This window comes from Phacochoerus africanus, chromosome 1 (assembly GCF_016906955.1).
Source record: "Phacochoerus africanus isolate WHEZ1 chromosome 1, ROS_Pafr_v1, whole genome shotgun sequence".
Taxonomy (NCBI): domain Eukaryota; kingdom Metazoa; phylum Chordata; class Mammalia; order Artiodactyla; family Suidae; genus Phacochoerus; species Phacochoerus africanus.
The window spans coordinates 40,526,134-40,551,438 of NC_062544.1; the positions used below are offsets into that span (position 1 = coordinate 40,526,134).

At 38.8% G+C, this 25,305-nt stretch overlaps 1 protein-coding gene across 2 annotated transcripts in view; it reads left to right on the forward strand.

Annotated features, from left to right (window-relative positions):
- The window catches only part of DEPDC1B (DEP domain containing 1B), a 90,731-nt gene that overhangs the window by 25,542 nt on the left and 39,884 nt on the right, over nucleotides 1–25,305 (forward strand). For both annotated transcript variants that reach the window (XM_047755827.1, XM_047755765.1), the window contains exons 3-6: nucleotides 8,467–8,602; nucleotides 16,819–16,946; nucleotides 19,004–19,134; nucleotides 21,711–21,758. In XM_047755827.1, the coding sequence (XP_047611783.1) occupies nucleotides 8,467–8,602; nucleotides 16,819–16,946; nucleotides 19,004–19,134; nucleotides 21,711–21,758 (443 nt within the window). The remainder of the gene's footprint in view (nucleotides 1–8,466; nucleotides 8,603–16,818; nucleotides 16,947–19,003; nucleotides 19,135–21,710; nucleotides 21,759–25,305) is intronic.

Consider the following 25,305-nt stretch of genomic DNA (forward strand, 5'->3'; position numbering starts at 1 on the left):
GAGGTGGAAGGGGAGGCAGGAGAGGCAAGCCCAGCTGGTGGACTTTACAAATTGCATCATAATTTCTGACTTTTTTTTGCTTTTTCATTTATCTAAAGATATTTCTATATGGTACCAATCCTTCTTCCACCATTTGCTTTAGTTTCAGTGCTTGTATGATAGGAGGATCCATGTCATAAAAGAAGTAAAAGCAGTCTTGAATAATCAGAACCCTCTGCCAGATTGTCAGATGTCAATGTGTTTTCTGGTGCTGCTTCTCACTGCCTGGCACTGGTTTAGAAGCACTCATCTCCATCAAGTCATCTTCTTTTAATTCTTCTGATGTGGTGTCCATTAGCAGTGGAATTCTCCAACATCCGTATCTTGAACCCTTCGCCTTCCACCTTTTTTTTTTTTTTTTGGCTTTTTAGGGCCGCACCTGAGGCATATGGAAATTCCCAGGCTAGGGGTTGAATTGGAGCTACCGCTGCCAGCCTGCACCACAGCCATAGCAACACAGGATCCGAGCAGCATCTGTGACCTACACCACAGCTCATGGGGACACCAGATCCCTGACCCACTGAGTGAGGACAGGGATTGAACCCACATCCTCACGGATACCAGTTAGATGCGTTTCTGCTGTGCCACAATGGGACCCCCATCTTGACTTTTTTTTAAGCCAACCTTTTTTCTAAAATTATCAAACGATCCTTTGCTAGCATTACATTCTCAAGCTTTAGATCCTTCACCTTTCTTTTGCTTTAAGTCTTCATATAATCCTGCTTTTTCTTGAATCATATTAGAGTCTACAGATCTGCCTTTCTTATAGCAATCCTGCACCCACATCAAAGCTGCTTTTTTCTTTTTATGGCTGTAGGTGTGGCACATAGAAGTTTCCAGGCTAGGGGTTGAATTGGAGCTGCAGCTGCTGACCTACACCACAGCCACAGCAATGCCAGGTGCAAGATGTGTCTGTGACCTACCCTGCAACTTGCGGCAACTCCAGATCCTTAACCCACTGATCAAGGCCAGGAATTGAACCTGCATCCTCATGAATACTAATTGGGTTCTTATCCGAGTGAGCCACAATGGGAACTCCAAAAGCTGCATTTTCTTTTCTTTTTTGAAAGCTGCATTTTTAATACAAGAAAAAAAGTGCAAGGCTTTTGTGTCTGATGACATCATTGCAACAATGGCTTCGCAAAATTCCTTTTCTTTCTTTCTTTTTTAACAATGGTCCTTGTGCTGGATTCATTTATCTTTAAATGGTGGAAACACCACAGTTGCAGACCCCAATCTATGGTACAGATGAAGCAATGTTTTCTTGTCACATCCTGACTTTCCCCTGCTTCTTGGGAGCACTTCCAGCATTATTGGTGGCCCTTCATGTGGGTCCCGTGATGTTATTCAAAGTTCATGGCACTAAATGTGATGAAAAATACATGAGAACTGTGAGTGATCACTTTTTACTTCGGAACTCAGTTTCCTGGGGAGATGAACTGCTCATGTGGAGGTAATTAGTGTCACAGGGCACTTTAAGCAGGCACTAGCAATGCTTGAGCTCATGGTAATGGCAGCAGGAAGTGGCTACAAAATTATTATGGTATCACAGTGTGTACTGTAGGTGGTTTTATGCAGTTTTGATTTACTACTGCATCTTTATATTTGTTTATTTTTCTTTCAACTGCAAATGGTACCATGTATGGTTTGTAAGTGTGTAAGTTTTGATAAATTTTAGCTTTTTATTTTTTTGGCTGCTCCTGCAGCATGCAGAAGTTCCTGGTCTAGTGATTGAACCTGTGCCACAGCAGTGACAATGCTGGATCCTTAAACTTCTGTACCACAAGGGAACTCTTCAACTCTCAGATTTTATAATAGTTTTATAATAGATGTGCATATATTTTATGGTAGTAAGTGATAAAACAGACTAGTTCCTACAGACGGTTTATGCATTCAGGACATACCTAACTTTTTCTTTTCTTTTTTCTTTTTTTTTTTTTTTGATATTTCTAGCCTTCATACTTCATTTGCAAGGATTTTTTTTTTTGGATGGTTACAAATCTCCAAAAAATTTCCCGCTGTGTTTATTGAAAAGAATGAGTGTATAAGCAGACTCATGCATTTTAAACCTGTGTTGCTCACAGATCAACTGTGATGTAGATCCTGCAGGCATCAGTCAGTTCTTCTCAGTTAATTCTAACACTGTAACTTTCTAAGAAGAGTGGGAACTTGCCTTGAGATGTAGGTTATAAGGCTAGATTTATAAAAGTCATAGAAAGGTAAGGTGTACACCTCTCTGAAATTGGGAGTTGATAAATAAGCTGGCACACTGGGAGTGGGAGAGGGCAGACAAATCCTTTATGTATCAGAAGGCAGTCTATTTAAGCATTTTAATGCAACTGGTGTCTAGTCACATTTCCCATTGGCTTGATAAATGCTTATGTTCTGGCCTCTTCTTAGCACTGTTTAGTGTGTTTTGGGGTCACTGTTAATTAGGTGCTTACATGCTTTTCCTCCCTGTCCTCCTCCTTTCCTGCCTCCTTTTCTGTCCTCAAGCATTATAGAGTGTCTCCTGTAAGCCAGGCACAGCACTAAGTACCTGTAGCTGGCATATTGGGATATATGACCCTGTCTTCAAAGAGGTACACTTTAGTTAGGAAGACAGATCGGAATTCATTGTCACAAATGTGATTATAAGGATGAGAATTAAGTGCTCTGGGAGGACAGTCAGAGAATATTCTGCTCCACAGGTGCCACTGCAGTTGAGTCTTGGTACATCAGTAGGTGTTTGCCAGACAAGGAGGAGAGAGAGAGGTGGAGCCATGTGAGAGCAGTCACTGTAAAGGAGCTCCGAGGATGTCAGAATAGACTGGGTGTCATTACTCAGGTGGTGGTGGGAGATAAGGCTGTGAAGAAATTTGCTTTTGTCTGTGTCCCCGACACCCAGCCCAGTTCATTGAGAAAGAAGTTCAAAGATTAACAAGCGAGGAGTTCCCTTTTCCCTGGAAAGGAGTTAAGCAATAATCACTGCACTTCTCTTCCTCTGTTAAAGTGGCTCCGTCCTTCCCCACATGAAATGAGGTGTAGTTAGGTATAAGGTAGGCTCAGTAATGGCAAGACTATAACAAACACAGGGTGTGGGAATGAGGTAGGCCTGGGTTTGAATCCCTGCTCTCATGCCACCCCTGTGATTTTAGGCAAATTGCTTACATGCTCTGAATACCTGTGTCCTCATTTATAGAGTAAACATGCTAACATGTCTATCTTGAGGATATACTGGTCTCCTAGACTGGACTTAGGTATTTGCCAGGTTCCTGGTAACTTTCATTTTATTTATTTATTTATTGTCTTTTGTTTTTTTAGGGCTGCACCCTGAGGCATATGGAGGTTCCCAGGCTAGGGGTCTAATTGGAGCTGTTGCCGCCGGCCATGCCACAGCAACACCAGATTTGAGCTGCGTTTGCAACCTACACCACAGCTCACCGCAACACTGGATCCTTAACCCACTGAGCGAGGCCAGGGATCGAACCCGCAACCTTATGGTTCCTAGTGGATTTGTTTCCACTGTGCCACGACAGGAACTCCCGGTTCCTGGTAACTTTTAGTGTGAAGATTGAATGTGTCAGTTGTGGGAGATACAGTGGGAACAAGACCAAGCTCCTTGCCCTGGTGGAACCTGTGCAATGGGCAGATACATATTCTCATACCTTGGGTCCCTTTAGACTGGGTTCAGCAAACTTGTTTTGTAAAGGGCCAGATGGTCAATGTTTGTGGGTCAGACAGCCTGGCTCACATCTGCCTGCCTGTGGTTGGAGGATAAAAGCAGCCATAGACCATAAGGGAATGGCATGGCTCTGCTTTAGGAAAACTTCATTTATTAAAGCAAGTGGTGGGATTTGGCCTTAAGCCATAGTTATTCTTGCACTAGACTAAATTTCTTTATTTTTCTTTTTCTTTCTTTTTTTTTTTTTTTTTAGGGCTGTACGTGTGGCATATGAAAATTCCCAGACTAGGGGTCAAATCAGAGCTACAGCTGCCAGCCTACACCATAGCCACAGCAACATGGGATCTGAGCTGCATCCTTGACCTACACCACAGCTCACAGCAACAATGCCGGATCCTTAACGCACTGAGCAAGGCCAGGGACCAAATCTGCATCCTCATGGATATCTGTCAGGTTTATTACTGCTGAGCCACAATGGGAAGTCCCTAAATGTGCCAGTTTTAACTGAGCATTATGCCACTGCATAGCATGGATCTTCTTCCAACCTCCAGTAACTTCCTCACTGTTTTTTAGCCTCCACTAACAAGTCTCTCTGAGGCCCTTCAGGCCTCTAACTCACTGCCAGGGCCTGGTGCCACAAATTTCTGTTCTGGTTATCTATTGTTGTATAACAAAATTATGCCCAAACATGGCTTAAAAACAATCATTGTAATTTTTACATAACTTGTGGGTTGGGAATTTGGAAGGGCTTAGCTGAACATCTGCTGAGGCTGCTGAAGAAGTAAAGATTTCTTCATTTACAAGTCTGGAACTTTGTTGCTCCTTGACCTCAGTTTCTCTCCATGCAGTTTCATCTTCTAGGGCCTCTTCCTGTCACTTAGACATCTCACAACATGTGGGCTTAGGGTAGGTAGTCTGATTTTTTACATGATGGCTGGTTTCCAAGAGGGAGCTTTGCAAGAATGAATGATACAAGAGTTCCAAGAAGCAGGAAGAAAGTTTCCAGCCAGGTAAAGGCTAGTGTCCAGAACTGCCACAGGGTCACCTCTGCCATCTTATGTTTATCCAAGCAGTTAGAGAGGGCTCACCCCAACTCAAATGCATTCTACCTCTTGTTACGATAGGGCAAGATCACATGGCAGAAGTACATGTAGGTGGATTGTAACGTTGCAAGACATCTTTGGAAGTGCTATCTGCTACAGGTATACAGTTTCATTTTTCCCAGATGAGTAACCAATTGGATCAGAACTCTCTAGTGAGCAGTCTATACTTTCTTATTGACCTGTAATGTCTGTTCTGTCATAAATCAGGCTTCTAAACCTGTGTGTATGTTTGTTTTAGATTGCCTGTTTGCATTCATGGTTTTCAATTTGGGGGCCATTCTGCAGGGGACAACATATGGAGACATTTTTGATTGTCACTCTTGGGACAAGATGCTACTAGCATCTAGTGGATAGAGGCCAGCAATACTGCTGAATGTCTTGCAGAATATGACTGCCTGCAACAAAGAACTATCCAGCCCAAAGTGTTAATGCTGAAGTTGAGAAATCGTAGTCCATGCCACCAGGATTGTCCTATCGTATTATCTTAATTATCTTAATAGTTGATAGAGTAAGTCATCTCACTTTACTTTTCATCTTTAAGAATGTCCTGATTATGTTTGGACCCTTGCATTTCCATATAAATTTTAGAATCAGTTTGTCATGAAAAACTTAATATTTTGATTGGAATTTCATTGCAGCTATATATTTTGATGAAGAAAATTTCCATGTTATTATATTAAGTCTTCTTATTCATACATGGTATCTCTATCAATTTATTTCTTTGATATCATTTAATAAACCTTTATAGTTTTCTTATTAAAGGGCAAGGGCTTGCAAATATTATGTACAAGATTTGCTCTCTTGACCAGGTAGCTGTGAGGCATTTAATAGGGTGTGTTCCTCTTTTGGGCCTTACTTCCCTTAGTGAAAAATTTTTCATTTGGAATAGACCATCTCTAGCAGGCTTTCGAGCTGGAGATGACATGATTGAAATGATAGAATTAAATTGAAAACTTTCTATGCATAAAACACAGGTAGTCCACCAGAGGGAGCCCTTCTGTGTTTCTTTTTCTCAGGCCAGTTGCCAGTTGGCTCTGAAGATACTACATCAGCTATTGATAGCTGCACATGTTAGAGCACAGACCTCATTTTTCAGGGCGGAGAGAAAAAGTGACTCCCTGGTATCTCTTCAATCACAGTCTTCCGCATAAGAAATTCTGCTTTGGTCTTTGGAAGATATTACTTGTTTCTGGGTGTGGAAATACAAGAAACATATTTTAGACTTCAGAGGAAATTTATTGATCATCCAGTTCAATTCCTTTACTTAACAAGTGAATAAGCTATGATTTAGAGACACTTTCACTTTCCAAAGGACAAATAGTTTGTGAGAGGGCTGAGACTGGAACTCAGGTCCATATTTTTCACATTATGGTTGAGGGAATGGAGAAGGAGAGTAAGCAGTGGGTATTAGTGGTGGGATGGGGGTAGGGATTTTGTTTAATTTCTAAAGGATTGAGAGTTGGGTGCTCTGTGGATTCCCAAACATTATGCACAATATTGTACGTGTATGTGAGTGTGTGTGTGTTTGTTTGTGCAAACACATTCTATACTTTGGATGGAAATGGAACTTTTGCTGAGATTGTTGGCTTCTAAGAAATAGAATTGGGCTTCAGTAAGCCAGCCTTTACTTACAAAGTAGAATACCTTTAACTGACTTTAGAGATTAATTTATATTTTGAAATCATTTGAAAATACTTGCCTTGGTAACTTGATTACCAAAAATTTAAGTTATCTTTCAGTTTATTTATCTTTAACTTGATTAAATGATTTTGAGACCTCATTTTTTTCTTATCAACTCAAAACTGACCTTTCAAGTAAAGTGAGTTGTTGGATGTTCTTTTCAGAGAAGATGAAACTCAACTTCTCTCTGTTAGTCATCCTTTTTCAAGTCTACTGTGGTTGTTTTTGAAATACTTCCCCATAGTACTCTTATTATTTATGATTCTCCTGGTTCATCTTGATACAAACTTTCCTTGTAAACTGTAGACATTTTAAAATTCTTTATTTCTGCACTTGCCTTATCTATAAGGTCTTTATTGTTTATTTGGGTTATTTTTCCTGTGGCTATCATGGACAAGATCTTATACCTTTATTTTGGCTTAAATAAATAATAAATGAAAATAAAAAGTCACTACCTACTGACTTCTGTGTCAGCCTTAAGAACTAGAGTTCTTACATTGCTTTTTCAGTGCAATGCAATGTATCTTTCTCTAGCAAGATAACAGAAAAAGATGCTCTGAGAATACGTATTTAATTACTTCTTTTGCTTATCAGGTATGACCTAGATCAGTTTAAAGAAAGTCAGGCTGTATTTAGATTTCTATGTGCTTGTCCAAGGAGTGATGATACCTGGGGGGATAAAAACAGAGGAGTATCAAAGTGCAGAATGAGAACACCAGGGAAGCTTTCTGTCTCCTCCAAGATGGATTTTTAGACTGAAGCTTCAATCTCAGTGTGAACCTTTCTTTTTTTCCTTTTCTTTTTTCTTTTTTTGCTTTTTTTAGGGCCGCACCCTTGGCATGTGGAAGTTCTGAGGCTAGGGGTCAAATCAGAAAGTGACTGTTTGTTTGGGTTTTTTTGGTCTTTTTAGGGCCACACCCACAGCATATGGAGATTCCCAGGCTAGGGGTCTAACTGGAGCCATAGCCACCGGCCTACGCCAGAGCCACAGCAACTTGGGATCCAAGCCATGTCTTCTTCCTACACCACAGCTCATGGCAATGCTGGATTCTTAACCTACTGAGCGAGGCCAGGGATTGAACCGAGTCCTCATGGATACTAGTTGGATTCTTTACTGCTGAGTCATGATGGGAGCTCCAAGGATTAATCTTTTATTAGAAATAGTTCTGAAAATGAACACTAGGCCAAATTATTTTTGTGCTAACGTTTGTTTCCTTGGCAAGTGTTACTGAAGGTTTAACTATCAATAATTTCTATTTGTACACTTAGCACCTGTAAATTTTAGCTAGAGTTATGAGGCAGTAAGAATTTTGAGCTGGTTGAAAGATATGGCTTACCCTAGCATTAGAGTATCTTTAATAATGAAAATGAAATGACAGTACAAGGCTGCTTTAATTAATTTATTTAAAAATGTGTCACATGTTTCATTCCTGTTTTTCTTCATAAACTTCATTTGATGGGCATATAATGAATGAATGTTTTTTTAAAAATTAGGTCTGGAGTTCCCATCATGACTCAGCAGAAATGAATCTCACTAGGATTCATTAGAACTCAGATTCGATCACTGGCCTTGCTCAGTGGGTTAAGGATCTGGCATTGCTGTGAGCTGTGGTGTAGGTTGCAGACGAGGCTGGGATCTGACTTTGCTGTGGCTGTGGTATAGGCCAGTGGCTACAGCTCCAATTCGACCCCTAGCCTGGGAACCTCCAAATCCTCTGGGTGTGGCCCTAAAAGGACAAAAAAAAAAATGAAAAAGAAAGAAGAAAAAAGAAAAGAAGAAAGTCCTCTTTGTATTAAAAAAAATAAAAAATTATGTCTGGTTGGGTATAATTAGTCATGTGTGATGATTTATGTATGAATTCATTTTCTGAAGCTTTGGAATTATATAAATTCTCAAAGATACAAGAAATGGGGACTGTTGTTAAAATATTGGGGTCTCCTGCTGACTGCAATAATAGAGATTTTCTTCTTGGTTTTTAGATTTCCTCCTTCCTCACCCCTGAAACCATACCCAAAGAGGCCCCCATATCAGAAGGATGTTATTAAATTTCCGGAATGGAATGATCCCCTACCAGGCACTTCACAGGAAAATATCCCGGTGAGGCCAGTTGTGATGGTAAGTGATATTATAAAGACAGAGAACTAGCAGCAGGAGAAATAAGAAATTGTCTGTGATGAGTTTTTCTGTCGGTCCCTGGCTAACAATGATCTGAAAGCACTTTAAGACAGTATCTTATCTGCCAATAGCTGAGAGATGGGTGAGAAAGGAAGGTTGGCTTTTGTGTTTTTTCACTCTTGCCTATTGACACTTTGAATATATGATAGCTATTTTCATATTTTTGACTGAGCATTCTTCTCTTAAAACTCCCTTATAATTTCCTTTTTGTTATTGTTCTATACTTTGTTCTTCTCCCTCTTTGTCTTCTCTTCCTGAACTTCGTTATAATTATTTACCAGTTGAAAGTGTAAAAGTTGGGGCATGGAGTATTGTGGAATGAGCTCTTTTACAACATATGAACAAAGGTAGCTTCTGTTAAGCCCATTTAGAATAAATTACTTTTGGGGGAGCATAGTTTTCCTTGAAATACCCCCAGTAGAAGACTACCAAGATTGGGATAATGCTAAAAAGATAAAATGCAGACAGAACCTTTTTTTTCCTTTGAAAAATATATGGTGTTTTTTTCATCTTTTAAAGTTTTATTGAAATACAGTTGATTTACAGTGTTGTCTTAATTTCTCCTGTACAACAAAATAATTCAGTTATGCATGTACATACATCCATTCTTTTTCAGATTCTTTACCCATACAGATTATCACAGAATATTGGGTAGAGTTTCCTATGCTATACCGCAGGTCCAGTATATGGCCAGTTATTCCATATACCACAGTGTGCATATGCCAATCCCAAACCCCTAGTCTATCCCTTCCCCCACCACCTGTCCCCTTTGGGAACCATAAGTGGTTTTTCAGAGTCTGTGAGTCTGTTTCTGTTCTAGAATAAAAAAGTTCATTTGTATCCTTTTTTAAGATTCCACATATAAGTGATATCATATGATATTTGTCTTTCATTGTCTGACCAACTTGACTTAGTATGATAATTTCTAGGTACATCCATGTTGCTGCAAATGGCATTACTTCATTCTTTTTTTTTTTTTGTCTTTTGTTGTTGTTGCTATTTCTTGGGCCGCACCCGCGGCATATGGAGGTTCCCAGGCTAGAGGTCGAATCGGAGCTGTAGCCACCAGCCTACGCCAGAGCCACAGCAACACGGGATCCGAGCCACGTCTGCAATCTACACCACAGCTCACGGCAATGCCGGATTGTTAACCCACTGAGCAAGGGCAGGGACCGAACCCGCAACCTCATGGTTCCTAGTCGGATTCGTTAACCACTGCGCCACGACGGGAACTCCACTTCATTCTTTTTTATGGCTGAGTAATATTCCATTGTATATTCGAACCACATCTTTATCCATTTCTCTGTCAATGGGAGACAAAAACTTTTACAACAGTTTTAAGAATTGTACTAACACCAATGTTTGAAGTTACTCTAGTCTCAAAGGCCTAGATGTTCAGTTCATATGTTTGCAAAGATATCTTGTAAATATTTTTAGGCAGTGTGCTTGAAAGAAAAAAATTTTTTTTTGTCTTTAGGACTGCACCCTCGGCATATGGAGGTTCCCAGTCTAGGGGTCTAATTGGAGCTACAGCTTCCAGCCTATGCCACAGCTACAGCAACGCAGGATCTGAGCCGTGTCTGCAAACTACACCACAGCTCATGGCAACACCAATCCTCAACCCACTGAGTGAGGCCCGGGATCGAACCCGCAACCTCACATTTCCTAGTTGGATTCATTTGTGCCATTACGGGAGCTCCAAAAAATTTTTTTTGAGGTTGTATTGTGTCTCGGGTTGGTGAGAATAATTAAGCAGCTTAGGCTTTATCAAAGGTAATACAAGAAAAAGAGTGATACCTGTGACAGAAATGCAGACTACATATGATCTTGCAGATTTGTCAGGGACAGTGATGAATTTTATTTTAAATATTTGATGGTAAATGTAGGTTGTATTCAGTGGAAGTGTTTAGGAGGCAGATGGAGATAATGGCCCTGTAACTTAGCTGAGAGGTCATACTCGAAAATCGCTAGTTTATTCATTCAACAAAGGTTTATTGAGAAGTTCCCATTGTGGCACATTGGAAACGAATCCAACTAGTAAGGTTGCGTGAGGTTGCAGGCTCCATCCCTAGCCTCGCTCAGTGGGTTAAGTATCCCGCTTTGCCGTAAGCTGTGGTGTAGGTCACAGATGAGACTCAGATCTGGTGTTGCTGTGGCTCTGGTGTAGGCCGGTGGCTACAGCTGCGATTGGACCCCTAGCCTGGGAACCTCCATGTGCCGTGAGCGAGGCCCTAAAAAGCAGAAAACAAACAAACAAACAAAACCCACAAAAACAAAACCAAAAAAACCCCAAAAAACCCCAAAGGTTTATTGAGTGTCTGCTGTGCCATGCTTTGTATTGGGTTCTACAGATGCAGTCGTAGGTGATAAATGGTCCTGAATTAACAGAATCTTTTATTAATTAGTACTTGTCTCTGTGTGACAACTTCAAATCAATTCAAACAACATTAAGTACCTGCTATGTATGAGACACTACTAGGTAACAGAGATATGAGAATATGCCCTCAAGAAATTTAGTCTTGGGAGTTCCTGTTGTGGCTCAGTGGTAACAAACCTGACAAGTATCCGTGAGGATGTGGGTTTGAGGATCCAGCAGTGCTGTAAGCTGAGGTGTAGGTTGCAGACTCGGCTTGTATCTAGTATTGCTGTGGTTGTGGCTGTAGCTGTGGGGTAGGCTGGCAGCTGTAGCTCCAATTCAACTCCTAGACTGGGAATTTCCATATGCTGTGGGTGCAGCCCTTAAAAAGAAACCAAAGAAAAAAAAAATAAAGAAAACAAAGTGGAACTACTCCAAAAAAATGAGCGAGCAAAAGGGTATTTGAGGACTATTTAATTCATTACTAATGAGGAAAAATTAATTAAGTTCTAGCTAATAGTTCCTGTACTCGAGGAAATTAAAACATAAACTCCATGAGATCAGGTTCATTTTTTTTCCCCCAAACATTTATATTTCGGAGTTCCTTCTGTGGTGCTTGTCTGGCTTGTCTCTGTGGAGTTGCAGGTTCTATCCCTAGGTCAGCACAATGGGTTAAGGATCTGACATCACCACTGCACTGGTATAGGTCACAGATGTGACTTGGGTTTGATCCCTGCCCCTGGAACTTCTATGGGCCTCCGGGGCGGCTGAAAAAGCAAAAAAAAAGCAAAAAAAAAAAATTGTATCTATTTATTTATTTATTTCTGCGTTTTAGGGCTGAACCTGCGGCATGTGGAAATTCTCTGGGTAGGGGTCGAATAGGAGCTATAGCCGCCAGCCTACACCACAGCCATAGCAACATGAGATCCGAGCTGCATTTGCAACCTACACCACAGCTCATGACAACATCAGATCCTTAACCCACTAAGAGAGGCCAGGGATTGAACCTGCATCCTCATGGAAACTAGTTGGGTTCATTCCTGCTGAGCCACAATGGGAACTCCTGAACATTTGTATTTAAACACATAATATGATCCCATCCCCATCAGTAGAGTTGTTATTCAACAGACATTTTTTCATTATAAAGATCATCTAATATTGTTTATACAAAAGAGGTACAGTCTCATATTAAACTAATGTGTATTTACATCATTGATATAATGATTTCCCTTTTCTGCTTTCCTTGATTCTGTGAAGTAGTAATATTCCTGGTGTCACCTCTAGGAAGACCAGGTGCTTATTAGCATACTTTCATGCACCGATGACTGTGTCTTTTTTCTCTTCTATTTTCAGTTCTAAGTTTTCGGCAGCCCGAAGTGGTACATCAATGTCTCAGATTCATCATCCATTCCCTCCAAAGCTTGTCACGTCCCTGATCATTTGGGTGTCTATTTCTGATAATGTTGTTCTTGGCTTTTCTTGTACTTCCCCTTAAATTAACTGGTGGAAGTTGGAGCCCCGCACTTGTTAAAACTCCACTAAAGCTTGTCCAAAGACCGAATGGCAGAGCAGGATCTGTTTCCCCAGTTGGGCCTCAGTGCGGGTTTTAGATGCTGAGGTTAGTAGTCAATAGAGAAACAGTCCATCTTTCTGACAAGATTGCCGCTCATCTTCATTTCTTCTTATTTCCCTCTTTCTACCTCTGCCTCCGCCTTGCTTTTGTTATTTTTTTGTTTGTTTTTGTTTGTTTTGTTCTGACCTTTCTTCTCTCTTGTCTAGCCATTATGTAAAATCGAATGAAGTGCAGCAAATAAAAAGATTGTGTTTGCTGAGAGGCAGGGTAATGAGGAGAGTAGGAGTGTGGGCTCTGGAGACAGACTGCTGGGTTTGAATCTTGGCTCTTTCATTTATGGGCCTTTCGAGCTTGTTTCTCTGTTTTATTCACTGTGTTTGTGGCTCAGTTTTCTTTTTGGTGAAAGTAGGATGATAACACCTCTCTGGGGTAAGGTTGTGAGAATCAAGTGACTTCATATCTGTAAAGTGTTGCGAATGGTGCCTGACACAGGTTTTCAGTAACTGTTAACTGCTATTGCTATTATTAATGTGTTTACTAGAATTGTTTACAGGCAGAGACAGAAGAAAAAAACTATTCATAAAATCATCCAGAGAGAATTAATATTAACATTTTTTGTGTGTTTTCCTTTTTTCCATGCAAGACTTTAACACCAAAATGAATTCAAGCCGAGCTGTTTTGTAGCCTGTATTCTTCACTTAGAACAGTGTATTCTGTCCATTTTTTCATGTTGTTAAACATTCAACATCATTTTAATTTATTTATTTTTGGCTGTGGCCATGGCATATGGAAGTTTCTGAGCTAGGGATCAGGCCTGTGATATAACAAAGACCTGAGCCACTACAGTGACAATGCTACATACTTAACCCACTATGTCACAAGGGGACTCCCCCAGCATCATTTTTTTCTATGAATGTGATCTTTTTTTAAATGATTTTTATTTTTCTATTATAGTTGATTTACATTCTGTCAATTTCTACAGTACATCAAATTCACCCAGCCATACATATATATACATTCTATTTCTCACATTATCTTCCATCATGTTCCATCACAAGTGATTAGATATAGTTCCCTGTGCTATACAGCAGGATCCATTGCTTATCCACTCCAAATGCAATAGTTTGCATCTACCAACCAAACATAATTTTTTTAAAAAAATGAAAGTATAGTTGATTTACAATGTTGTGCCAATTTTTTCTGTACAGCAAAGTGACACAGTCATACACACACACAAATATATACATATATACATTCTTTAAAAATTTATTTATTTATTTTTAGGGCTGCACCTGTGGCATAGGGAAGTTCCTGGGCTAGGGGTTGAATTGGAGCTGTAGCTGAGGCCTACACTACAGCCATAGCAACACTGGATCCGAGCAGTGTTTGTGACTTGTGGTATTTGTGACCACAGCTTGTGGCAATGCTGGATCCTTAACCTACTGAATGAGGCCAGGGATTGAACTCTTATTCTCATGGAAACTACATCTGTTCCTTAACCAGCTGAGCCACAATGGGAACCCCCACTTTTAAATTTTATTTAATTTTATTTTTTCCTTTGTCTTTTTAGGGCCACACCTGTGGCATATGGAGGTTCCCAGGTTAGGGGTCTAATCAGAGCTACTGCTGCCAGCTTATGCCACAGCCACAGCAACTCGGGATCTGAGCCACATCTGTGACCTACACTGCAGCTCGTGGCAATGCCAGATCCTTAACCCACTGGGCAAGGCCAGGGATCCAACCTATGTCCTCATAGATGCTAGTCAGGTTCATTACTGCTGAGCCACAGTGGGAACTCCCAGTTTTAAAAAAATGTTTTTATTGTAGTTGATTTACAATGTTCTATCATTTTCTTCTGTATTTTTTTTTTTTCCCAGTCCTGGTCTATCCCAGGAGATTGGATATAGCTCCCTGTGCTATACAGTAGGAACTTGTTGTCTATCCATTCTAAATGTAATAGTTTGCATCTATTAACCCTGAACTCCTAGTCCATCCCATTCCCTCCACAATCCTCCTTGGCAACCACTCCCAGTCCATCCTATTCCCTCCCTACTCCCCTTGGCAACCACAAGTCTGTTCTCTATGTTTGTGAGTCTGTTTCTGTTTTGTAGATAGGTTACATTTGTGTCATATTTTAGATTCACATATAAGTGATATCATGTGGAATTTGTCCTCTTTCTGACTTAATTTACTTACTATGAGAATCTCTAGTTGCTTCCATGTTTCTGTAAATGGCATTATTTCATTATTTTTTATGGCTGAGTAGTATTCCATTGTATATTATGTACCACATCTTAATCCATTCATCAGTCAACAGATATTAGGTTGTTTCCATGTCTTGACTATTGTGAATTGTGCTGCATTGAACATAGGGGTACACGTATCTTTTTGAATTACAGTTTTGTTCAGATATATGCCCAGAAGTAGGATTGCTGGGTCATATGGTAGTTCTAAATTTAGTTTTCTGAGGAACCTCCATACTGTTTTCCATAGTAGTTGTTCAAATTTACAACCTCCATGCTGTTTTCCATAATAGTTGTTCCAATTACATTGTAGGAGGGTTCTCTTTTCTCCACACCCTTTCCAGCATTTGTTATTTGTAGACTTATTAATGATGGCCATTCTGACTGGTGTGGGATGATGCCTCATTGTAGTTTTGGTTTGCATTTCTCTAATAATTAGTGATGTTGAGCATCTTTTTAATATCTGCATTATGTCTATAAAGAATTATAGTTTATTTATCCATTCCTTTATTGTTAGATATGTACCCTTTTTCCAGTTTTTCAGCATGTGTAGAAACAATGTTATGAGTGGCATCTTTACAGACAAACAGTTGAATATATTCATGAATATTTAAAAAAAAATCTTTCGAAAGTGAATTTGATGCTTCAAATATATTCACAAATCTGGAGTTCCTGCTGTGGCATGGTGGGTTAAGAATCTGACTGCAGTGGCATGGGTTAAAGTGGAGGCTTGGGTTTGATCCCTGGCCTGGCACAGTGGGTTAAAGGATTTGGCATTGCTGCAGCTGTGGCATAGGTTGCAGCTGCAGCTTGCATTCAATCCCTGGCCCAGACATCATGGGTACAGCCATTAAAAAAAAAATTCACCTACCCTTGAGAACTTCAAATTTCTTTGACAATTCAGCAGTTCTGCAAAAGCAAAACCAAAAACCACATCAAAAAACAACTTTCCAGCTCATTTTTTCCCATTAATAAGATTTTTCTGTAATGTCACTTCTGCAAATAACTGTTATAGAAACTCTTTGTGGATTATTTATGTTTTGCCTTTAAAAGTTCAAAGTTCCCTTCTGTAATTATCAAAAGGATGTTTTAGACATCTGGTAGCCTAAAGATGAGAAGGGAGATGTTAAGAATGTTGAGGTAGTAAAGCTGTGTGACTTTGAGCAAATTACCTAACCTCTCTGGGCTTTAGTTTTCTTCTTACCTTTTCCAGTTGTCTTTGTGGAGCTCTTGTTTTTTCCTGCCTTCTTCAGATGCCTAAGATATGGGGACTGCTATCTAATGTTGTAATTATTTGATCTTTCCTTATAAAAAAATAGAAAATTCTTGAAAGTAATAGACCTTATTGTTATTTTATTTATTATGATTTTTGCTTTTAGGGCCACATTCACGGCATATGGAGGTTCCCAGGCTAGGGGTCTAATCGGAACTGTAGCCGCCAGCCTCCACCACAGCCACAGCAACACCAGATCTGAGCCGCGTCTGCGACCTACACCATAGCTCTCGGCAATGCCAGATCCTTAACCCACTGAGTGAGACCAGGGATCAAACCTGCAACCTCGTGGTTCCTAGTCGGATTCATTTCCATTTCCGTTGAGCCATGACTTGATTGTTATTTTAAATGATCACTTAATTTGGACAGTGTGTGAATTTGGAGAGATGGTCCTCAAGTTAATTTTGAATTAATAAAATGTTATTGCACTGCTACTTCACTGATTGTTTGGTACTTCCACAGGAATAAATAGCTAATGTCAGGCATATTGCCATAGTCCTTTTACAATTCTTAAGTATTCATTTATGGTATGATCTGAAGAGTCATACTTTATTATTGTGCAGTCCATGTAAAAAGTTAGTTTATACTTCTGATTATTTTAAATCAAATAAAAAATAACTGAATCAAAGACATTTCTCATAAAACATACCACTGTCTGTTGAAATATTTATTCCCTCTCTTTTTATCTTATCCCTCTCCCACCCCAATTAGAATTCTGAGATGTGGTACAAGCGTCACAGTATTGCTATTGGAGAGGTGCCGGCTTGCCGTCTCATCCACCGCAGACAGCTGACAGAGGCCAATGTGGAAGAAATATGGAAATCTATGACATTATCATAGTATGTGCATTTGGTATTAATGAGAACTTTTTTAAGTGTTGTGTTTTTTCTGTTTTGCTTCTCTATGCTCTGCATATTTAATTTTGTGAAATTATGTATAAAAATCTCAACTTTGATTTCCAGGCATGCTGTTTAACAAACATAATTTAACTGAGTCCTAGAAATTTTCTATTGTCATTTATATAATGGTTGAGAATAGAACTTAAAAAAATTTTTTTTTGGCGCTGGACCAAAATTATCTAATGTTTAATTGTTATTTTTAAAATGTAGCTATAGTTGATTTACAATATTGTGTTAGTTTCAGCTTTTCCATTATAGATTATTATAAGATACTGAATATAGTTGTCTGTGCTCTTTAGTAAATCCTTATTGTTTATTTTATATGTGCTGGTGTGTATATGTTGATCCCAAACTCCCAAGTTGTCACTCCCCTTCCCCTTTGCCCTTTGGTAACCATAAGTTTGTTTTCTGTGTCTGTGTGTCTGTTTCTATTTTGGGAATAAGTTGATTTGTATTATTTTTTTAGGTTCCACAAATAAGTGATATCATATATTTGTCTTTCTCTGTCTGACTCACTTCATTTAGTATAATAATCTCTAGTTCCATTCCTGTTACTGCAAATACCGATATTTCATTCTTTCTTTTTTTTTTCTTTCTTATGGCTGAGTAATACTCTATTGTGTGTGTGTGTGATATATCACAGTTTCTCTATCCATTCTTCTGTTGATGGACACTTAGGTTGCTTCCATGTCTTGACCATTGTGAGTGAGGCTGCTATGAATATTGGGGTGCATTGTCTTTTTGAATTGAGTTTTCATCTTTTCTGGTTATATGTTCAGGATTGGAGTTGCTGAATCATACAGTAGTTCAATTTTTAGTTTTTTTAGAACTTCCAGGCTGTTTTCCAGAGTGGCTGCGCCAATTTACATTCCCACCAGCAGTGTACGAGGGTTCCCTTTTCTCCACACCATCTCTAGCATTGTTATTTGTAGAATTTTTGATGGTGGTCATTTGGACCAGTAGTTTTAATTTGTTTTTCTCTGATAATTAGTGATGTCAAAGTTCTTAAACTTTCTAGCTACGCTAAAATCTTAAGCTTAATGAAACATTCAGTGGAAAACTTGGTCTCCTGGATATTTGATGTATAATAAGTAATTAAAGTTAATAATATCATAGTGAGTTTTTTTTTAATTCTTTAAAAAGATATACTAGTAGCAGTTTCTCATTATTGAATAAGCTAGTTTTTGTTCTAATATTTTATTTATAAAATCATTTTCTTGGCATTCAGTGTGTTATTAGTGAAGCAAAAAGTTAATGAGAAAAGAATCTCTTTTAAGTTTGTGTTCTGGTTTTTTTTTTCTGTCTTTTTGTCTTTTTAGGGCTGCCCTGAGGCATATGGAGTTTCCCAGGCTAGCGGTCAAATTGGAGCTGTTGCTGCCGGCCTATGCCAGAGCCACAGCAATGCCAGATCCGAGCTACATCTGCGACCTACACCACAGCTCATGGCAATACCAGATCCTTAACCCACTGAGCAAGGCCAGGCAGCAAACCTGCAACATCATGTTCCTAGTCAGATTCGTTTCTGCTGCGCCACGATGGAAACTCCAAGTTTGTTTTCTATACTCTATTTCTAACCCTTTGCTCCACAAAGATTGGGTGAGATGCATGAAGCAGCACATTTTATTTTTTTAATTTTTAATTTAATTTGATTTTATTTTGTCTTTTTAGGGCTGCACCCTTGGCATATGAAGGTTCCCAGACCAGGGGTAGAATCGGAGCTGTAGCTGCCGGCCTATGCCACAGCCATGGCAACATGGCATCCAATCCTTGTCTACAACCTACACCATAGCTCAAGGCAAAGCCAGATCCCTAACCCACTGAGTGAGGTCAGGGATCCAAACTTGTGTCATCATGAATACTGGTCAGATTTGTTTCCTTTGAGCCACGACGGGAACTCCAAAACAGCACCTTTTAAAGATTGATCTTTTATGGTACTGGTTCTTGGCCAGATAATGATTTTTTAAAAGTGACTAATTAATTATTATTTATCTTTTTAGTTTACAGAAAGTCCTTGGCCTGGATTCCTTAGAAGAAGTTTTAGACATTAAACTCGTCAACTCCAAGTTCATCATCCATAATGTATACAGTGTGAGCAAGCAGGGGGTTGTTATCCTTGATGACAAGTCAAGTAAGTGCATAAAAGCCCATTTTCTTCCTGGTTGACCCAATATGTTGGCTGCACAGGTCCTATTTGACTCTTCCATAAACCTCACATAAGTTTACCCCCTCATAATATATAACCTTCTCTCACTGCCTAAGACCTTTTTTATTTTTTTAATCACATCTATGTCATGCGGAAGTTCCTGGGCTAGGGGTTGAACCTGTGCCACAACAGCAGCCCATGCCACAGCAGCAACCCGAGCCACAGCAGTGACAAGGTGGGGTCCTTAACCTGCTAGGCCACCAGGGAACTCCACTAAGACCTTCTAACTAATTGTTTGCATTCAGGAAATGTCATAGGAAGATGAATATCCAGGAGCGAAAGCCTCAGCAAGATCCATCCAGAGGCTAGTTAGCCACATGGGACACCAAATTGTCCTATATTATCCCCAGAAAATCACTGAGAAGTGAGTTAGTTTAATGCCTAAAAGACAGTCCGAGTCAGTTTTTAGGTGGGTCCCAGGGTCTGACTGGTTTTAGGGTTCAAATTTACCTCTTTATTATGGTGTCTCTTCATCAGATTTTCTGGGATGGTCTTGGTTTATGTCATTTTTTTTCTTACTAATAAAGATAGTGCTTTAGATTTTGAAGGTGCTTTAATTTTTTTTATCTTTTCCTCCAAGCCAGTTTACAAATTAGGGAAAAAAAAGGCATTGAGTAGCCACTTATCTTGATTTTTCATTCGCAAAAATAAGGTCATGGTAACAGTCGTGGGCTAGGATCCCTGATTTTAACACCTCCTTCCACTGAATAAGGAGTGGATCAGAACTGGGTGGGCTCTTTGATTGGTTCTTCTTTTACTTCAGACCCTTGATCCTGGGAATTAACTGGAACTAGAATGATCTTTGGATGTGGGAAGATGGTATTTTTGGGTTTTTATAAATTATCATTAAATATAGACAGAGCTGTTCTAGAAGGAGCCCAAGCACTGAGAGGGGAAGAGGTTTTTCTAAGCCATGTTTCCTGACAGGAACAGAACGTGGCTTTGAAGCCTGAAACACTTTTCCTTTAATATAAAGCCCCCACATCAGGAATGGAGGATGTTAGGAAACAAGTACATTTCTGACTTCTTAAGAAGTTGTTGGGTTAATCAATATATAATATAATTAGATAATAATATAAACATATAATCAACACATAATATAATTCTGTAATAATATATAATATAATCATAATGATATAAACATGTAATCAACATATATAATCAACATAAAATTAAGTTACATAGAATGAGGGGGTGGTTGTATTTGAAAAACATCTAAAATCCTTCCTATTCTCTGAATACAGCAAACATGAATACTTTCAGTTACGAATTGGATGGCCAGTTTTCTTTCATTTTAGTAAATGGTTCTTGGAAAAGAAGAGATCTCTTTATAAGCCTCAGGTTATTAGCTGTAACACAATTTGACCAGTGTCTTTGCAGTTTCACAGAGAGTGGAGAGGATGAGAAGGGGAAGCATGAGTTTGGCCCATCTCATGAGATGTCTGGCAGGAGGCAGATACCCTGCACCAAGGGCTCAGCCGGGGTGTTGGAAGTGATGTTAACCCTTAATATTTTAAGTTTGTCCAAATACTAATAGCCTTTATTGATATGTCAATGGAACTTTCTTGCCTTAAGACATTTTGAAAATTGAAACATGTAAAATGATACTTATATTGGATGTTACATAGCAGAATTTACTTTTTTTTTTAATGAGAGACAAAACCAGACGCATATATTTTATTGTATCACAGTTTTTTTTGTGGGGGGATGGCACCCTGTGCCTTCTGAGGGGGCTGGGAATCAGATATGAGCCACAGTTGCAACCTACGCTGCTGCTGTGGCAATGCTGGATCCTTAACCCACTGTGCTGGGCCAGTAATCAAACCTACATCCCAGTGCTCCAGAGATGCCGCCCATCCTGTTGCACCACAGTGGAAATTCCTTTATTACAGTCTTTAATTAGCCTTTGTGGGAAATCTTCCTTAAGATTTCAGATGATATCCCTGGAATATCATCCATCCATTCAGACCATACTTCTGGACACACTGATAATATAGAATCTTATTTCTCCAGACTCAGATGCCATCATTTTGGGTTCTCAGTGAGGGCTCTCTTTCTGCTTACATATAGCTGCTTTCTTGCTATATTTTTACATGGTGATAAGCAAAAAGAGCCTTTTTTTTAAAAAAGGTATTTGGTGAACTGGTTTCATAAGTGCATTTGATGACTCATATTTTTCTTTTTTCTTTTTTTTTTTCTTTTCTTTCTGTAATTCTTAGGATAATTTCTTCTTTTTCCTAAAGGTTTAAAAAGCACATCTTGTCTTTAGGGAAATTTATAGGCATGATTTATATAAGCAAGTGTTGTAACATTGCTACTAAGGAAAAAATTTTAATTTTTTAAATGTTCTAATAAATAAACAGGTGATTTGTGATTAGCAGGTATGTTTCATATTACCTGGGTAAGCATCATTCTTATGATACCAAGTGTGTATATAATACCTGATTCAAATGCAAATGCAATTGAATAAATTGTCTTCTTTTTATTTTCCTTTTCTGCAGAAGAACTTCCTCATTGGGTCCTGTCAGCTATGAAGTGTTTGGCAAATTGTAAGTGCTAATTATCTGCCAGTTTTATGAAATTAACAGAAATTAGTGCCCTGAATTAGAAAATATTTTTCTCAGTGGCCTGAACATTTATTTGACAACTGTGAGACTGGCAGTTAATTGTTTGGGTATTACTGTGCTTTCAGTGATAAATTTGTGACTTAGCGAAAGGGCTGAGTTTTAGAATCTTTTTAAAGGTATTTTCTGTTTCCATTTTCTAGTGGATATAATCATACTGCATACAGATAAAGTCCACACTGCTGCTTCTGAATGCTTCATCATAGGAAAGAGTAGTTAGTAATTTTGAATGTAGTAGTGTAATAGATAAAAACATGTTACTATTTTTTAGGTTTTTATTACTAAAACCTATATTTTTATTCCTAAAACATATATTTCTAAGTATGTCTTATATTTATATCATCAGTTGACTCAGCAGATTCTGTTTTCTAGTGGCTTTAGTTTAAGTTAGAAATAAATGTTTCAGAAGGCTAATTGGTATGCAGCGTGGTTTGGAAGAACCTGCATGCAGAGAAATAGAAAGGCTGTTTCAGTAATTTGGCTGTAAGGTGAGGGGGCCTGGACCAGGGCCATCCCTCCGAAGATTTTCACTGGCATGAAACCTACCTCGCTTGATATAGGCATTGTGAAGAAATGAATTATTATGGTTATCTCAGCAACACTATGATTTTCCTGGGATTTTCAGAAGGCTCAACCCAAAGAAGGGATTCTAATTATTACTGGCTTAACCCAAACAAGTGATTTTAATGGGAAGACTTGTATTTATTTTGGCTGATGGATAATGGTCATATTTGGTGTATAGGGTCTTTTGAGTATCAAAGATGACCTCAAAGAGGTAGTTTCTTCCCTTTTGGATAAGACTAGCGTGCACAGAGATAGGTGTATATATTCTTGAATTAATAGGCTCTGAATTATTAATTAAACTGAAATCACTTTTAAAAAATTTATTTTATTGAAGTGTAGTTGATTTACAAGATTGTGTTAATTTCTGCTGTATAGCAAAATGATTCAATTTATATATATATGTAAATATATATATATACACACATATATATTCAAATATATTATTTTTCATTATGGGTTATCACAGGATAATGAATATAGTTCCCTGTGCTGTACAATAGGACTTTATTATTTATTTATTTATTTATTTTTTTTGGTCTTTTTAGGGCCATACCTGCGGCATATGGAATTTCCCAGGCTAGGGGTCATTCGGACCTGTAGCTGCCAGTCTACTCTACAGCCATAGCAATGCAGGATCCAAGCCACGTCTGTGACCTAATCCACAGCTCATGGCATTGCCCAATCCTTAGCCCACTGAGTGAGCCAGGGATCAAACCTATGTCCTCATGGATACTAGTCGGGTTCCTTACCACTGAGCCTTATTTATCTATTTTATATATAATCTGCTTATCCCAAACTCCAAATTCACCCCTCCCTGATCCTTCCTCCTCTGTGGCAACCACAAGTCTCTTTTCTATGTCTGTGAGCCTATTTCTGTTTCATAGATAAGTTCATTTGTGTCATTTTCTTTTTTTGGGGGGGGCCACACTTGTGACATATGAAAGTTCCAGGGTCAGGGATCGAACATGCACCACTGCAGAAACAGAGCTACAGCAGTGATAAAGCCAAATCCTTAACCCACTGAGCCACAAGGGAATTCCTGATTTTAGAATGAAACTAAAGTAACTGTTTATCTCACTGTGGGTAATCTCAGTGGCAATATATAGAAAATGATTAAATACCATCATCTGGAATATGAATAGCAATATTAGTTTATGTGAAGCCCAAAGTTCTCTGTGTTTAACTTTTTTTTTTTTTTGTATTTTTAGGGCCACACCCATGGCATATGGAGGTTCCCAGGCTAGGGGTCTAATCTGGGCTGTAGCTGCCAGCCTACGCCACAGCAATGCCAGATCCGACGACAACGACAGATCCCTGACCTGCTGAGCGAGGCCAAGGCTCAAACCCGCAACCTCATGGTTCCTAGTCGGATTCATTTCTGCTGCTCCACGATGGGAACTCCTGTGTTTAACTATTAAGATTTCATTTTTTTGGGTTAATATTTTGGAGCCTCTGAGATGTAGAATCCTGTGGTTTTAGTTTGGCGGAGTGCTCTTTATTCTTGCTCATTTGAAGTAAATTAATCTAAATTATATCTTTGGCTAGAGTTGGCAATGACAAAATAGAAAGTATAAATGAGTTAAATGACCCACTTATGGATTTTTGGAAATCAAAGATTTAGAAGTTGATTAGCTGGGAATGAACAGAGAAAACTAATATTACAAATCTAGGCTATAATTCATTGTAAAGTGTAAAATAAGGTGTGTATAGTGTATATATGATACATTGTAAGTGTATATTATGATGTTGAATTTTCAGTGGTGATCAAAATGTAATGAAGAGTATAATTTTTCCCTCAAGCAAGATATGTACAGAATGCCACAAAACTTCTGCAGAAAGGTTAGAGTAACTGGAATTCCTTATCAGTGGAGGGGAAAAAACTGTGAGGATCCACTTAGTGACATTCTCCATGTGTGTGAAGTGGTGTTATGTTAGGTAGAAATTCTTGGCAACAGGGGCACAGGATTCACTGCACAGGATTCCCAGTGCAGTGCTTTACAGATGATTGGCACATAAAGATGCTTGTTTATGTGTCAAAGAAAAAAAGGCTGCCGAAGGGCAAGGTCAGCCTCTTGAATAGTTTTATAAATTACTAATTTTTCTACATTCTCATTGCCCCCCCCCCCTTTACTTTGAGTCTATCAAAGTCATGGTCTGTTCCTATCCTTCTTATCCTCAGTGAGTCTAGGTTCCCGTTATGGAGGTCTACTAGGGAGCAGAAAGAATACGCTGGTTACATGAGATTCTGAAGGCCTCCTGCCTCTTTTTCTGTAGGTTCGCTGCTCATCTCTTTCCTCTGGGCCTGTCTGCATTTATTATAGACCATATGCCTGGGCACTTTCTTTGTTCGCCAGCCTCATGGTTGGCTACAGAATGAAGGACTGATACTACATAAATACAAAACCATGTTAACTGTCTTTCTTCTTTGTACACATAGATTGCAAGAATCCAATAAAGAAATGGATGCAAACAGTTCTTTTCCAAAGTCTTTCAGGAATAACATTTATAAAAACTAGATTTAAAAAAAAATTCTGAAATTCAAGATGATTGAAACACAAAAGATCTTAAAAATATGGCCTTCTCTCATAGGGCTCGCCATGCACTGACATTTTTAGGGAAACTTTTTGTTTGTTTTTGCATGTTTTAAACAAAAATGATGAAATGCTCACAGAGGGTACAACTGCTTAGAATAAACTGCATACTTATCCTAGGAGGGAGTAATTCAAGGTAATGTATATATTGCTCGCTGAAACATAGCAAACTATTTCAATTGACTAAACCTGGGATATTTTAGAGGTAGAAGCAAGTAAAAATGGTGGCTTTATTTGCTGCTAGGTTAATGAGGTACCACACATATAGATCTTTCATAATTTTCATTATTTTAGTCAAGTAAATTAAGTTATTTTAT